The sequence below is a fragment of the Dromiciops gliroides genome, chromosome 2, assembly GCF_019393635.1.
Source record: "Dromiciops gliroides isolate mDroGli1 chromosome 2, mDroGli1.pri, whole genome shotgun sequence".
Lineage (NCBI taxonomy): Eukaryota > Metazoa > Chordata > Mammalia > Microbiotheria > Microbiotheriidae > Dromiciops > Dromiciops gliroides.
This window is the reverse complement of record NC_057862.1, coordinates 388,965,013-388,982,094: the sequence shown is the minus strand read 5'-3', so window position 1 is coordinate 388,982,094 and position 17,082 is coordinate 388,965,013. Positions and strand designations below refer to the sequence as shown.

Genomic DNA, 17,082 nt, shown 5'->3' with positions numbered 1-17,082 from the left:
ATAAAACAATATAGCTCTTTAATAAGTAATAATATAGTATATATTTGATATAATATGTAATAAATAGCACTTTATACATGCTATTTATTTATAAAACTTTAATAAATAATAATAAACATCATATGTTATAATACAATCTGTAATAAATAGCACTTTATACATACTATTTATTTATAAAAACTAATAAATAATCAATAACACATTATATCATATAATATGTAATAATAAATAGCACTTTATACATGCTATTTATTTATGAAAACTATTTCTAACAACTCTATGAAGTAATATTACAGGTTTTATTATCCCTACTTTACAGGTGAGAAAGCTGAGCCCGAAGGAAATTAATCCAAATAGCACTAGTGTTAGAGCAGTATTCGAATCTGGGACTCTCCTTGCTCCAAGCCCAATACACTTTCCATTCCTCCTCACTGCTTTTCATCCTGCTTTGGAAGTGGCACCAAAGACAGCCTTTGTCATCTCCCCAACCTTGATCTCCCTCCCCATATCCCATCTGCTACCTCTGTAGGAATATACTGTGGTTTGGGGGATGCAAATCCCCCTGAATCCAGAGGCTTATAGTCAGCTTATGCTCAACAAACACGTGTCACCAGAGCACATGACTGCAAAACTATTTTCTCCATTTCTTCTTTGAGCATCTAAGCACCCCCCCCCCTCCCCAGCTGCCTTCAGGGACTGAAGCTGATTCCTGGGAAGTGTGGACCAGGGATAAGATAGGTAAAGACCTGAGCTTGCTACTTTTGCCTCTGAGAAGTTAGTCCCCCAGGAATGGTTGACAGGTAAGGTTTGGGTTCCCAGAGAGTTCAACAGAGGGAAAAAAGCATGTGTCAATCACAAAACTACAGGGGTTAATTCCATGCCAGCTTCTGAGCAGAAAGGCTTTTAATGTTGCCAAGGTAAATTCAGAGGAGAATTTATTGCTTGGATTGATGAGTTGGGCAGTAAAAGCAGACTTTTAAGGAAATGAGCCTAGTGGGACCAACCTTTGGGCAGGCTGCAAACATCACTGCTCTGTGGGTTAACTGGGTTGTTTAAATGACCCTCGGACATTTAGACCTGGAGAGAAGTTTAGAGATGGTCCTACATCAGCCTCTTCTAGTCCCATTAGCAACTGAGACACAGAGAAGAGAGACTTTTTTTTTTTGGCACCAGGTCACTCAACATGCGGAGTTGGGACCAGAACCCGGGGCTCCTTAATTTTATTTTATTTTTTGTGGGGCAATGAGGGTTAAGTGACTTGCCCAGGGTCACACAGCTAGTAAGTGTCAAGTGTTTGAGGTTGGATTTGAACTCAGGTCCTCCTGAATCCAAGGCCAGTGTTTTATCCACTGTGCCACCTAGCTGCCCCCATCTCCTTAATTCTTAAGCCTCATTAACTGTTAGCACTTTAGCAACAATGAATTCATCAACCCCTTTCTGGGATAAAAGTTAATTGAGATCCTTCTTGAAGAACGTAGGACACAAAATAGGTAAGATGGATGGGGAGTTGTGGGAAGGCACTGCCCTGGGTGTGATAGCAGGGCCTCAGTCGTGAGGGTGATTCCTATCTCTGTATGAGAGGTGGACTCAAGGAATAGAAAGAAGTGCTCTGAGAGGTTCAGATCTGATGCATTTGGACAATTTCCCTATTTTGCCATAGCCTTGTATACAGAGGCAGACCCCTGAGCTTGGGGACACATAGGCAGTCACAAGGATTAAGGCGTGCAGTGGGATCTGCCCATTCTCTGGGCACCATGTAAAAGAACTTGATCTCACTTTAGCCTTTTCAATCCCATCCAGACGCCCAGAGGATGATCCCTCTTGGGAGACTTAGGCTGATTTGAAATAACAACAGCAAAAATACATGCATGGGTCAAACCAACTCATATGGTGGGTTCTTATGTACTCAGATTTTCTTGTGTCCAATATCTTGTGTCTTTCTTGTGTCTTATCTCTGCAGTTCTCTGAAATTCACAAAGCACTTTCCTCACAACAACCCCAAGAGACAGGTAGTGCAAATATTATTGCCTCCATTTTACAGATGAGAAAAGTGGTTTAAATAATTTGTCCAAAGTCATGCAGTTACTAATTTTTGGATCAGTGATTATTCCAGCCTAGGTCCCTTGACTCTAAGTCTGGTATTCTTTCCATTATGCAACACCACCCCTCACATGGGCCATTGAAATCTTTTAACTACATATAGACTTTTCTTTTTTTTTTTTTTTTTGGTGGGGCAATGAGGGTTAAGTGACTTGCCCAGGATCACACAGCTAGTAACTGTCAAGTGTCTAAGGCCAGATTTGAACTCAGATTCTTCTGAATCCAGGGCCAGTGCTTTATCCACCGCGCCACCTAGCTGCCCCCAAAACTGGTTTTTCTTTCTTTTTTTCTTTTACATATAGACTTTTAAAAGATGTTATTTGTTGTAAAAGGATTTGACCTGAGGTGTATATCCTTAGTGCTCTCTTGCTCTCTCTCTCTCTCTCTCTCTCTCTCTCTCTCTCTCTCTCTCTCTCTCTCTATATATATATATATATATATATATATATATATATGTATGTATGTATACATATATTTATATGAAAAGCACATTCATAGATTCAGATTCAGGAACTATTATATCGTTAACCTCTGGTTGTTTTTTTAATGACTAGACACTAGGGGCTTTTAGTTCTTATTAAGGGGTTTTAACACATCAAAACAGTGGTTAAGAAAACAATTAGCCTAAGTAACAAAAGAGGACCCACAAGGACAATTTGTCACTCGGGCAGTCCACAGCATATAAACCCACTGTAATGTAGCATGATCACCAAGATTCGTCTAAACCACACCTCAGTCATAGAATTCTGAATGGATAGAATGGTTCAGCAAACACTTGCTTATCATATGAATCACCTGTGAATAAGGCAGGTATTAATCCTGCCCTCAATACAATGAGCCTCATTGACAGGTTTCCTATCCATACACAGAAGTATCACATGGGAGCCCTATACTACCTCCAGCCAATAGAAGTGGAATATCTCTGGAAAGCCCAAAGACACAGAGTCAGTGAAGAAAGAAAGGTCAGAATAAGTTGCTTTATTTTAAGGAGATTGGAAATCCATGTAAAGAGAGACACCAATCACACGCTACTTATACGCATTGGACCATTAAACATCACATTTGTTCCAGCAGCTTCAGCCAACACCTAGATAGACACAGACTTCTGAAGAACAGTGGGGGCCCATGGCCCAACAGGAGCTGGCTAGGAAAGAAGTTATGTCTAGAATCAAATCATGTTAGAGCTATAAAGGATCTTAGAACATAGAACTTGGGATGCTAGAGCTAGAAGGGGACTTAAGAACATAGACTATTAGAGTCAGAAAGGACCTTCAAGAAGATCCAGCATAGATGGATGGGTCTAGGCCTGAGCGGGACCTCCATCTAATCCAACCCTCCCCATCCCCATTTTGCAACCAAAGAAACAAAGGACCAAATGATCTATCCAAGGTCACACCATTAGTAATAGTCAGAGGTGGGATCTGAACCCAAGTCCTTTGACTGCAGAATCAATTGTCTTTCCACTTCTGTCCATCTCTTTCATTTTATTAACATGAGAGAGGACTACCTTACAGTCCAGTTCGGTTTCCATTGCTTCATATTGCTTGTCCTTAGTCCAGTGGACAGAAAGTCTCCTTCTGTTTCAGGTGGTCTCTAGCTCCCTGTTTCAGACTCGTGACCTCACAGCCATGCCCTCAGAATCAGGAAACCTCCTGGCCAGGCAGCTCTGCGGTGTCACAGGCAGGAATGCTGGTTAGAGTAGCCTGGTAAGAGGCCACGGCACCATGTCAATAACCAACTTCTGTTCAGGGAGACTAATGTGATGGTGGGATGGGCACTAGACAAGTCCCTAAGCATCATTTGCCCCAGCTTGCTACCATTCCCTGGGAGCATGTTGCTTCCTATCTGTGGGCCAGAAGGGGAGACACTCACCTAACACAACTTCAAATGTGGTTTGGGAAAATGTATGCAGGGACAGCTGAGGGGAGGGATGACTATCCTGGTGTGTATGTTTGTGTAAGCATGTACACACATGGATGGTTATACATCTGTATGTATCACTTCATAGCTCTCAAATCACATTTTCAAATATCTACATTATCTAATAAGAGTTTGACAATAACCCTGCAGGGGAGCCAGGCAGGCAGCCAAGTAACTCCTATCCCCATTTTATAGATGAGGAAACAGTTGAGGTGAGAGGTAAACTGACTTGCCCATTGTCACACAAGTTCATGGCAGAGTTAAAGCTGGGTCTCCTGACCCTTTTCACTGTACCAAGCTTCCAGGGAGTGTGGAGTCCTCTTTACTGAACCTTCAGAGGAAAGAGCCATTTCTCCCACACTGGTCCATGCCATGGGGTCCTTCCTGCACTTCCCCCTCCCCTCTCAGACTCCTTTTTCTCTGCTCCTGATCCCTTGTGTAAAGACAGTGTCCTCTTAGGAAGAGTCAGTACAATCTAAGATGGCAGGACCTGTTTACACATTCCCATTTAATCCCCTACAATCCCTGTATCCTTAGACTGTATTAAATACCTTCTTGGCAGCTCCAAATCAACTCACTTAGAGATTCCTAGGGGGTGATGTGGAGATTCAACTGCTTCTGGCTCAAATGCAAGCTAAGTTTTTGGCCCCAGAGCAAAGCCAACCAGGGCAGAAACCAGAGGAGTAAATCCTCTGGGAGGTTGAAGGAAGATCCTTCCAACATTCTCATGTGTGGAGGATGCCTGGGGTGGGGCCAAGAGGTGTGTGTGTGTGTGTGTGTGTGTGCACGCACACGCAGGGAGGGAAGGAATAGCAGGAAGAGTTTAGCAGGCACAAGCTCACAGCCATGCCCAAGTGCAAGCTCTAGTAAAACTATTTACAGGTGGTTGCAAAGGGAAAAATAATTTGGAAAATATTTGCAATCCAACCTTTACTTCTCTCCTGGGGTTCCTGCTGGGGAGTCCCTAGGCTGACGATGCCCAGGGCAAAAAGTGGCAGAACATAGAGAGGACAGATTCATATCAGCCTCAGTGTCCAGCAAGCAAATCTGGGTGTTTAAAATTCTTACAGTTGGGGAAGGGAGTGCTTAGGAAAGAGAAGGAGGTGGTACTAGATAGAGAGATACACACATATATGTTTATACATAGAAATACATGCCTGTATGATTACACAGACAGCATATCTGTATGTATATAGAATATATATGTGTTTATGCTGTATGTGTATATAGTATATATTCTCATGCTTTTGAAGGGGGAGGCAGGGCAGGACTAGAGATAAAGGTGCTGATTTTTTTTTTAGAGTTTTTTGTTTGGTTTGGTCTAAGTTGCTGATTGAAATTCAACCACTCTGCGCTTATTCTCAGGAGGAAAATAATAACCATAATAATAATTGCTTGCATTTTTATAGCACTTTAACATTTATATACATGATTACATTTATTCTCTTGCACGGTAGGTGCTATTATTATTACCACCGACTATTATTCCCATTTTATAGATGAGTAAACTGAAAACTGAAGAGACAAGATAGCTCACTAGAGGTCATACAACTAATAAAGTATCAGGGCTAGGACTCAAACGTACATTTTTTATTTCAAATCCAGGACCTTTTTCACTATCTGAAGCAACCTCTCTCTAGAAATGCAAGAAAATCTCCAATACAGGTGCTAGCTAATCCATTGTGAACCAGGACCATGAGCGGGGGCGAGCATCACCACCAGCCCTTTCCTTGCTGTGCCCTCTATGGGCCAGAAAAGCCAGAAGACAGGTTCTGGAATGGAACCTCACGAAAGTCCTCATGGTAGCCAGTTGGCACAGTAGGAAGAGCACTGAACTTAGAATCGGGAAAACTCATCTCCATGAGTTCAAATCCAGCCTCAGGCACTTACTAGCTGTGTGTCCCTGGGCAAGTCACTTAACCCTGTTTGCCTTAGTATCCTCATCTATAAAATGAGCTGGAGAAAGAAATGGCAAATCACTCCAGGATCTTTGCCAAGAAAATCCCAAATGGGGTCAGGAAGAGTTGGGCATGACCGAAATGACTCAGTAGCAACAAAGTCCTCATTAGCCCCTGGCAGGATGAAACAGACCCACTGTAGGCTTTGGCAGGCTTTCTACTTCGCTTTGTGAAAGGGATAGTGGTGTGGGGAGAAGATATGCTCTGGCTTTACATGACATGAACCCACTCCCATCCTCAGAGAGTGCATAGTCAGTTGACAACATGTCTCATAAAGAGAGTACCCTATGGTGGTGACCTGGGGTCTGAGCCCTAACTACCATGGGATGGCTGGGCCTTTGCCCCAGGGGGCTGAATTTAAGGGGTGCCTGTGGAAACCACAGAGGTTAGCACCTAGTTAGCAAGAATAATTAGTCAAAAAAGAAAGCTCCCAGATGGCAGCCTGGGCTAAGCTCTCCCTGAATCTGCCACTCCTCTTCCTCTCCCTTCTTCCCTGGGGAAAACAAATGGTGCGCTGATTGAAGCTTGCCCCTCGGAGGCTTTAAGTACTTGTCCTAGGTGCAAAACCCCCTAGTTACGGCTCTGCCAGGTACACTTAGGAGCCCAGGGACACCTTTACTCTTCAGGCTTCCCAGGGGAATAGGTGTTCAACTTTAATTTGACAGGGAGAGTTATTGAAGTCAGGAGAGGCTAGATGGCTGAACTGAGCCGGCATCAGAACTTGGAACAGACTTTGGGGATCATAACTGCCTTTCCTTGGCTCTAACCACTAGACTTTGCTCTTCCTCCACCCAAGCGCCGCTGCCGCTCATCTGTGTGACAGCCAAAAAAAAAAAAAAAAAAAGGGCAAGTTGCCTTCTGTGCCTTCTGATTCATGTGCATCTGTGAATCAATTAACATCTCACCAGGAGTTTGTTTGGTGACAGATCAGAAAATGCTTGGCACTTCCCACGCAAGTTTCCCAGAGAGGGAAGTCAGCTCGCCCAAGTCCTAGCTAGAGCAAGGCCTGGGGTATCATGACCCTTGAGACCAGCTACTGTTCTCCTGTCTTTCTTGGTTAAGACTGGGGACCCCAGGGACTCTGTCGAGTCCTGCCTCAGTTCCTGAGTGATGAGAAGCTAAGCTCTAGAACTGGAGATGTGGAAATTGCTTTTCCAAGTCCCTTAATTTAATTGAAAACAAATCAATAAATGAAAAGAATCTGTTTGGGCAGAGAGAGAACAAGCACAGAACCTGGGGTAAACAGGCACTGGGTAAGCATCGCAAAGTCTTCTAATGCCTAACTGGGGCACAGAGGGGGCCCTGGGTTCTTGAAGGGAATACCAATGCATCACAAGCTCTAGCAGGTTCTACCAAATGCTTCCAAGTATGAACCTGGTGAGGACCAGCCTAGAGCAGGGAGGCTCGTGTCTAGAAAACTGGCCACTGGCTTGTAAATGTATTTATTTATTGTCACTTCTCATGAAACTTCTAGCAGGGGAAGGGAAGTTTCGTCACCTGTGACTGTGGGGGGTGCCCACACTGATAAAATTACAGACATTTGAAGTACCGAGTAGAGGGATTGGACTTAGACCTCCTGACTGGACAGTTGCCAGGCCAATGAAAACTGACCCTTTGGATCTAGGCCTGGGCCTCCATCTGGCTCTGCCTGGGGTGAAGGGAAAAGGTAGGGTGCCCATCATGCTTTGGAGCATGATCGATCACCAGCAACCCAGGTCAGGGAGAACGTGGGCCACTTGGCCCTTCCATTTTTGCTCATCGTCTGTTTTTGACTTGGAGCTGGAAAATGGTTATGTTCAAGCTAAACAACTTGGCTAGTTGGAAAAGGGCCCAGCCATCACCTATGGTTTAAAATATACCCATGCATCCTTCCTACCATGAGGCAAAACTGCCCCCAATGTCCCTTTGGTCTTTGCTAGATTTCCAGCAGAGAGAAGTGTCCTTATTTTCTGTGTTTTCTGGAAATGCAGAGGGTTTTGTGGGGGTGCCTGTATAATGACTGCCAGGGGAAGAAAATTGAGGTGAACCCTGTTCCTTCAGGAACCTCCATGAAGAAATATTAACTTGGAGGGGGGGAAGTTTTATATCTTTATTTTCACTAACTTCAAACTGAAATTTAACATTTCTCTCAATAGTTTAAAAATATTATTCTGAGAAGGGGTCCATAGGCTTTACCAGATTGCCAAAGGGGGGCACGATACATGGTTATGAACCCCTTTACTAGTCCAACCATATATTGTAACCTAGAGGGGTAATGTGACTTATCCAAAGTCATACAACAAGTTAGTGGCAGAGGCCAGGATAAAAATGCAAGCCACCTGCCTTTCAGCTGAAGGCTTTCCCACAATGTCTTATTATCTATTTTTGCTTGAACACAGTTTCCAAGGAATGATGCATACATGTGTGTGCATGTGCGTGCATGGGTGCTAAGTGTTAGGAGTTGGGAGGTGGTGTTTGAGCTTGTATGGAAGTTTGAGATCACTTCCTTCCTGGCTCCTCCTTCACTTCTTCACTTGCCCCCCCTGCCCTTTTGCCAGACTCTTTGCCTAGGACCCAGGTTGTCTGGGCCACACAGTATTTTCTTTCTTTCTTTCTTTCTTTCTTTCTTTCTTTCTTTCTTTCTTTCTTTCTTTCTTTCTTTCTTTCTTTCTTTCTTTCTTTCTTCTTCTTTCTTTCTTTCTTTCTTTCTTTCTTTCTTTCTTTCTTCTTTCTTTCTTTCTTTCTTTCTTTCTTTTGTGGGGCAATTGGGGTTAAGTGACTTGCCCAGGGTCACATAGCTAGTAAGTGTCAAGTGTCTGAGGCCAGATTTGAACTCAAGTCCTCCTGAATCCAGAGCCAGTGCTTTATCCACTGCGCCACCTAGCTGTCCCTGCCACACAGTATTTTCATTCATTCCTGGGGAATGAGCCTCACTCAGGGTGAGGTAACTGCTATATCTCCAGTCTGCTCTGCTATTCCCTTCTTTAGGATCCTTCTGGGTCCCTGCCCTTGGTCGGTTTGACAGAATTAGGCCATCACCCTGACCTCCCTGGCCCTAGGAGGTCAGCAAATCATTCTTCACCTGGCATAGGGGAATGGCCTTAGACTGAGAGAATGAAAGCTAGCTACCCTCAGTGGAAAAGGAGGAAGATGGTAGAATGGAAAGACTGATAGCATTTTAAGTCAGAGGTGATGGTTCTGATCATGGCTCTGTCATTTCCTGGCTGTGTGACCTTGGGTAAGTCACTTCATCTCATGGGACCTTGGGACCCACTATAAAATGAAGAAGTTGGTCTAGGTGATCTCTGAGGTCCCCCGAAGCTATAAATCCTAAATCATATGAACAATGAAGGCCTCCCTTCCCTTGCTTTCAGAGGCCGGCTGGTGCTAATCCCTGTGCGCAGGGGGCAGGGCCTTACTGCATTTCCAGGGAAGGTGACTTCAAAAGAAGCAGAAGAGAAAAAAAAAAACCACCATCCCTGACAACTGAACCATAACTACTTCAGCCTGCTAATGAGGGTTAGGATGCCGGAGGGAAGTTCCTGACTGAGGGAATTTCTGTCAACCTGGACCCACAGTCTGCAATCACAGCAGGAAGGGTTGGGTTGGGGCTGCCTCCTCCCCTTGCTTTTTAAATGAGGAACACAAGGCCATGGGGACTATGCGCTCCTTGTCTGGAGCTCTCTCTATGGACTGGGGGCCTGGTCCATGATGGCCGAGCCCAGAGGGGAAAGGAGGGAAGAAGCCTCCTTCTGTGGAGTCCAGGAATGAGGGCACCTCCCTCAGCTGAACCATGCCCTTTCCAGCAGTGCCCAGGTCATCCAGAAGGACAGATCCCAATGTCTCCCGGCCCTGAGGCTGAGCTTCTCCACCAGCAAGTGGGAGGGAAGAGATGGGCATGAAGCCCATTCTGGAACATCTGGGCTTGTCCCCAAACAGCTTGTACTGGTAACCACCTTCTTGGCACGGAAGAAAAAGAACTTGCCGAGAATGGGGAGTCTCTCACTGCAGGGTCTGGGAATATAGCAGCAGGCATGAAAATACTCAGCTCAATCTGCTTTTGCCCCCTGCTTTGGGGGGGTTAACATAAGCAGCCTTTCCATCTCTCTCTCTGCCCCACCTTGCTTCCTTCATCCCCCATCTCTCTCTCTCTCTCTCTCTCTCTCTCTCTCTCTCTCTCTCTCTCTCTCTCTCTCTCTGGCAGGGCAATGAGGGTTAAGTGACTTGCCCTGGGTCACACAGTAAGTATCAAGTATCTGAGGTCGGATTTGAACTCAGGTCCTCCTGAATCCAGGGCTGGTGCTGTATCCACTGCGCCACCTAGCTGCCCCATCCCCCATCTCTCTAGCTGTTGGGTTAATGTTCTCCCAGAGGACAGAGCTGCTTGGTGCCCAAGGCAGAACAGGCCAGGTTTGGCCCCTGTAGGTGGCCCACATGGGAGAGGTCCAGGGGCAGAACAAGGCAGGGGCTCTCGGAGCTATCCAAATGAGACAAGCTTCTGTCCTCTGAGTCTGAATGAGGTTCTCTTTACATAGTTCTAGAAGGTCAGGCACAGGCTACAATCACAGTCCAGCCTGGCCAAGTTCTGCCTCCCCCTGGCCCATAAAAGCCAGAGTCTCCCAAATCTCTTTGGCTCTTTGACTGAGGGAATGCCTTGGCCTGGGGATCAGTCTGAGGGCTGGTTAGTTCCACACAGGGAAGAAGGGAAAGAAGCCACCAAGTCAGTGTATCACTCCTGGCTGGAGCCTATTCTCAGCTACAAGACCAGGGGATGGCAGAAGCAGCAGGGCTGAAGGTGAATTTCATTGTACTTAGAAGGGTTTGGGTCAGGATGTTGACAAGAGGTCTAGCCTGAGAATCCTGATTGCAGAAAAGGCTGGGGGGCAGGGTGCCTCAAGGCACAGAGCAAAAGATCCTTTCTGGGAGGCACAAAATTTAGCCACTGAATCTTTCTTCAGTCCCTCCCCATCTTGTGCCAACGTGGTCTTTGTGTAACCCACCATGCTTTTTGATCTGTGCTCACCACACCAAGCTAGGTACTTGGAAACCCCCTCTACCATCTCTAGTCTGGTCTAGCCTGGGCCAATCTCGTGGCCCCAGGGACACTAGGCCAACCTCTATTCCCCATTAACAAGTCAGAGATCAGGTGAGGAGGAGAACTTTAGGAAGGACTAAATGCTGAGACTGAGGGTTGGCCTGGCTGGGTTCAGATCACCCATCTCCCATTCCCAAGAGAGGAAAGCTAGAAAATCCATGCTCCTTACTTCATGTCACCTTTGATGGGTTTCTTAATTTTTTTCCCCTAAACGTCATCTGAGATTCTGATTCCTCCTCACTGCCCCAAAAATTCTATCTTGTTTTTGCACCCCTAACTCTGGTGGAACCTGTTATTACCATTGTGTCTATCTAACATAGGGAGACAGAATTTTGACAAATCCAATTAGATACAGGACTGGCAAGAATACCTATTGGATGGGTAAAAATCTAGGGCAGATAATAAAATATGGATCTTAAAGTCATCTTCATAGTTACGTTTACACCTAGATATAGCTACCAGTGTGTGAATATGTGTGTATATATACATATATATGTACATATATATATATATATAAACACTCTCATATATATTACTTTTTCCACCTTCAAAATTTACCTCCCACCAGCTGATACAGAGGACAGTTTTACATCTCTGAACCTGGAGAAGAGTCTTTATCTCTGGTTTTTCTCAACTCTTTGCCTGCAGGGACCACTGTGATATTGTCACTGGCGGGAGGACGGTTCACCCTGGCTCATGGACAAAACAACATAAGAGTTTGGGGAGAGAATGGAAGGCAGACTAACAAGGGTGGGAGAAGAGGGAAGTGAATAAGATAGGGTGGGGGCCGTAGGTGCCAGTCTACTTTTCGTCTCTGACTGGTCGGATCTTCATCTCAGTGAATTTGAGCGAATACTGCCATCCCGTCCAGGAGGACCACTCGATGCCATCCGCATAGGAGGAGTGGTGACCCCTGAGGTACTGACCATTGAGGTTGGAGGTGTGGCAATTTCGATACCACCAAGCCCCATGGTAGAAAGCAGCACAGTTATTCTCTGAGTGATCATTGTCTTGGTCCTTGGTGGTGAACTTCATACCATTGTGTTTCAGGAAGGAATCACCTGTATCCCAACACACAGACACAAACATGCACAAATGAAACATAGATAAAAGTAATAGCTCACTTTTCTCTGGTGCTTCAAAGTCTTCAAAGCTATTTTTTTCACAGAAACTCTTTGGAATGGGAGAACATAAGTGTTATTAGCTATGTAGAAGAAACCTTAGTTCAAAAGGCAGTGAATAGGGGCAGCTAGGTGGTGCAGTGGATAGAGCACCAGCCCTGGAGTCAGGAGGACCTGAGTTCAAATCTGGCCTCAGACACAACACTTACCAGCTGTGTGACCCTGGGCAAGTCACTTAACCCCAATTGCCTCACCAAAAAAAAAAAAAGACAGTGAATAGACCTGTAGTCAGGAAGATGTGGGTTCAGATCCAGCCTCCAGGATTTATTATCTTGGTGACCTTAAGCAAATGACAGCTTTTCTGAACATAACAAGTAGAGTTGAACTAAGGTCCTTTCTAACATTAAATTTGTGACCTATGATTTGCCCATGGACCACAAGACCTGTGTTCAAATCCCCCCCCCCCCCAGTATCTAGTTAGCATCCTTCGATGCTGTGATGGGCTAAAGTAGAACAGACACTGGACTGTAAACAACAGAACATCAGAGCTGGAAAGGAATTTTAGTCATAGTCTCACCCTGAACAGCCAGGATCCACCAATAGTCTAAATGACCATTTGCACTCAGATCTGGCATTGAGATCCAGACTTAGCTCACCTATCCATGGCCACTTCTGAAATGGCCTGATGGGTTTGTTTCCTTCTTCATGCTATCCAGTTCTGAAATAGCTCACTGGACAAGCTTTAGCTTGTCTATGGGTCATCATTAGGACTAAAGAAATCTTGGGAGTGTGTGTGTGTGTGTGTGTGTGTGTGTGTGTGTGTATGTGTGTGTAGAGGTGGGACTGGAAGGCTTCATTCCCAGGAAAAGAGAAGAAGGAGAGAAAAAATCCAGGGGATGATAGAAAGAAGTGTGCATGGCTGGCAATGGACTAGAGCATCCCTCAATGTCCATGGGGTCTTCCTAGGGCAGTTTCGAGGGTGGCCTCATCACAGTAGACAGGTGAAAATGAACATGTAGGCCAGACTGAGAGCAGGCATCCTGAAAGGAAAAGAGAGGTTCAGGGCCAGGCAGCCTCCACCCCATGGTGGAAAGGAAATCTCAAGGACTGAGGTCTCTGAGTGGAAAAGACTCCTCCATCTGCTGCAGCTTCTCTGAACCACTGCCCATTTTACTTAATCCCCCAAAGCACAGGATCTCGGTGATGATCTTGATTTACTCTTGTACCCTTAGGAGAATCCTGCCTTCATGCCTCATGTTTCCTCTCCCAGGTTTTACATTTAGAAAGGAGCTTTTAGGTCAAGTACCAAAGGTTAACACAATAGGACTTTGTTGATGGGGAAAACATCTTTTTTTTTTTTTTTTTTTTTGGTGAGGCAGTTGGGGTTAAGTGACTTGCCCAGGGTCACACAGCTAGTAAGTGTCAAGTGCCTGTGGCTAGATCTGAACTCAGGTCCTCCTGAATCCAGGGCCAGTGCTTTATCCACTGTGCCACCTAGCTGCCCCTGGAAAACGTCTATCTTAAACACATCCGCATCTGCTTGGATGCTCTCCTCAAACCACCACTGGATGAATTGGACACAAATTCCTTATTCCATCAATATCCACACCAGACCCTGCTGAGCTAGCCCATCCCTAAACCGTACCTGCAGTGCCAGAGTAATCAGCGATGGTGATGGGATAGCCGTCTTCCTCTGGGTCCACGGAGAACAACCCCACAGCAAAGTTTCCATAGTGGGCATAAGCTGTGCCATTGTCAAAGTCCTCCAAGTCTATGTGCAGCTCGTAGGTGGCCTGCATGGTCAGAGCATGAATCCTCTTGAGACCTATGAGCCGGGGAGACAAAGGAGGGAGATAGATGGTGATCTTTGTGGGGTTTGGCCCATTGTGGGAACTAAGGAGCAAAACAAGCCAAATTTTATAGCTATGGAAACAGAACAGAGCTCTTGAGCAGACAAATGCACTGCACCCAATCCCTGAGCCCTTATACTCCTTCCTTCTTCCTGTGTGTTGTCATTCAGTCAGCTGAAAGTCTACAGAGCCATTGTGCTGACCTCATGGTTGTGTGCCTGTGAAAGCTGGTCAGTTTCCCAGCACCATGCCAGGAAACTGAACTGCTTCTATTGAATGGTCTTAGGAAGATTCTGAAGATCACTTGGCAAGATAAGGTACTGGACACTGAGGTCCTTTCTCATCTGAACTGCTGAACATTCAAACTCTACTGTAGAGAACACAACTCCAATGGGCTGGCCACATGGTCTGAATGCCAAACATATGTTTACCTAAAAACCTCTTTTTCGGAGAACTCACATGAGGCTAGCACTCACATGGAGGTCAGAAGAAGTGAAATAAGGACACTCTCAACGTGTCTCTGAAGAACTTTAGTATGGATCATAAGACATAGGGGGCGTTGGCACTAGATGGTACACCATGGTGTGCCCACATCAAAGAATGCACTGTGCTCTATGAGCGATGCACAAAGAAAATGTGAGATGCTCAAATCTAGAGATAGCTCCCTACCAAATGTTCAAAAGGACTATTTGTGGCTCACCTGTGGTAGAGCTTTCTAAACACATATTGGGGGTCAGCTAGGTGATGCAGTGGATAAAGCACTACCCCTGGAGTCAGGAGTACCTGAGTTCAAATCTGGCCTCAGACGCTTGACACTTACTAGCTGTGTGACCCTGGGCAAGTCACTTAACTCCAATTGCCTCACCAAAAAACAAACAAAAAATTATATTGTAAACACATATTGGTCTGATCAGCCACAGTCAAACACTGTGTACTTTGACCCCAATATTGTGATGCCATTTTGGTCCTATTCGAATACGAAGGATGAACAATAAACAACCAATGCTGTTTAGCCATTTTTCAGCCATGTCTAATTCTTCATGACCCCATTTGGGGTTTTCTTAGCAGAGGCACTGGAGTGGTTTGCCATTTCCTTCTCCAGCTCATTTTACAGGTAAGGAAACTAAGGTAAGCAGGGTTAAGAGACTTGTCTAGGGTCACACAGCTAGTAAGTGTTTGAGGCTGGATTTGAACTCAGGAAGATGAGTCTTCCTGACTCCAGGCCCAGCACTCTATCCACTGTGCCATCTAGTTGCTCCCTTCTTCCTGTGTTTGTCTATTCATAATGAAGATGTGGACTGGACCCTCCCCGCTTCAGTTTCCTCCCTTTCTCAAAAGTTTTTATTAACTAGCACTTATGAAAGAGAGAACACAGGTCTTGGAGTCAGGAAGACCTGGTTCAAGGTTCAAGCCTTCCCTCTGGGGCACACTCACCTGTGGCCAGGGGCGAGTCAACTAACCTCCAGAAGCCCGAGGCAACTCCCTGTGACTAAGAGTTCTAGATAAGCTGCCACTGCATTGGCAGAGGGAGTTCCTCACTCCTAGGACCCTACCAAAAACTCTTGTGGGTTATTGATCTCTGTGCTAGAATGGATTCCTAGGATTATAAAAGGATAGAGCCGAAAGTGACCCTCGACTCTAAAATGTTAGAGCTTGATGGGATCTTAGACCCTAGACTATTAGGGCTGGAAGAGACCTCAAAACCTAGAGTGTTAGAGATGGAAGAGACATGAAAGTGAAATGGAAAGAACTTTAAACCATAGAATGTCAGTGCTCTCAATGACTTTAGAATGTAGCTATCAGAACTGAAAGGGGGGGCAGCTAGGGGGCACAGTGGATAGAGCACCGGCCCTGGAGTCAGGAGGACCTGAGTTCAAATTCGGATTCAAACACTTAACACTTACTAGCTGTGCTCTTTACGTGGTGGCAAGGAATTGGAAGTTGAGGGGGTGCCCATCAATTGGGGAATGGCTGGACAAGTTGTGGTATATGAATACAATGGAATACTATTGTGCTCTAAGAAATGATGAGCAGGAGGAGTTCAGAGAAACCTGGAGGGTCTTACATGAGCTGATGATGAGTGAGATGAGCAGAACCAGAAGAACATTGTACACAGTATCATCAACATTGAGTGTTGATCTACTGTGATGGACTATATTCTTCTCACCAATGCAATGGCACAGAAGAGTTCCAGGGAACTCATGATAGAAGAGGATCTCCAAATCCAAGGAAAAAAAAAAAGTAACTGTGGAGTATAGATGCTGAATGAACCATACTATTTCTTTTGTTTTTGGTGCTGTTGTTTTTTTTTTTCTATTTTGAGGTTTTGCATCATTTCTCTGATTTTTTCTCTTATAACAGGACTAATGCAGAAATAGGTTTAATGTTATTATGTGTGTATATATATATGTGTGTATATATCTATATCTATATCTATATCTAACCTATATCATATTACCTGCTGTCTAGGGGAGGGGGAAGGGAGGGGAGGGAGGGAGAAAAATCTGAAATTGCATAGCTTGTATAAACAAAAGTTGAGAACTATCTTTACATGTAATGGAAAAAATAAAATACCTTATATGTAAAATAAAAAAAATTAAATAAAAAAAAAACCCAAAAACAAAACAAAAAAACCACTTACTAGCTGTGTGAGTAGGCACACAGGCAAGTCACTTAACCCCAATAGCCTCACCAAAAAAACCAAAACAAAACAAAAAAGAACTGAAAGGAATCTTAGGACACAGAAGAGCAGAGCTAGAAGGAACTTTAGAGGTCCACTAGTCAAATCCCTTTCCTCACCCCCCCCCCCCCACACACACTTTACTGATGGGAAAACGGAGGCCTGGAAAGAGCAAATGACTTCCAAAATTAATCCAGCTGACATCATTAATAGTTTAGGTGGAGCTAAAACCTCTTACTCCACCCTGCCCCCATGGAATCAAATCATAACAGAGAACATCCTTAGGTTAGGATTTAGCCTCCAGATTTATCAGTAGGGGGACGGTGACCTACAGTTGTTCACAGTTGCGTTGGTCTCATTAGGTCTCCCTGAATTCCTC

General features: G+C 44.9%; 1 protein-coding gene across 4 annotated transcripts in view; it reads right to left on the bottom strand.

Moving 5' to 3' along the window:
- Window positions 1-10,173: 10,173 nt before the first annotated feature.
- The window catches only part of FIBCD1 (fibrinogen C domain containing 1), a 60,889-nt gene continuing 53,980 nt past the window's right edge, over window positions 10,174-17,082 (bottom strand). For all 4 annotated transcript variants that reach the window (XM_043980140.1, XM_043980142.1, XM_043980141.1 and 1 more), the window contains 2 exons: window positions 13,819-13,998; window positions 10,174-12,113 (listed from right to left, as the gene is read on the bottom strand). In XM_043980140.1, coding sequence (XP_043836075.1) covers window positions 11,854-12,113; window positions 13,819-13,998 — 440 coding nt within the window. In that variant the 3' untranslated portion in view covers window positions 10,174-11,853. The remainder of the gene's footprint in view (window positions 12,114-13,818; window positions 13,999-17,082) is intronic.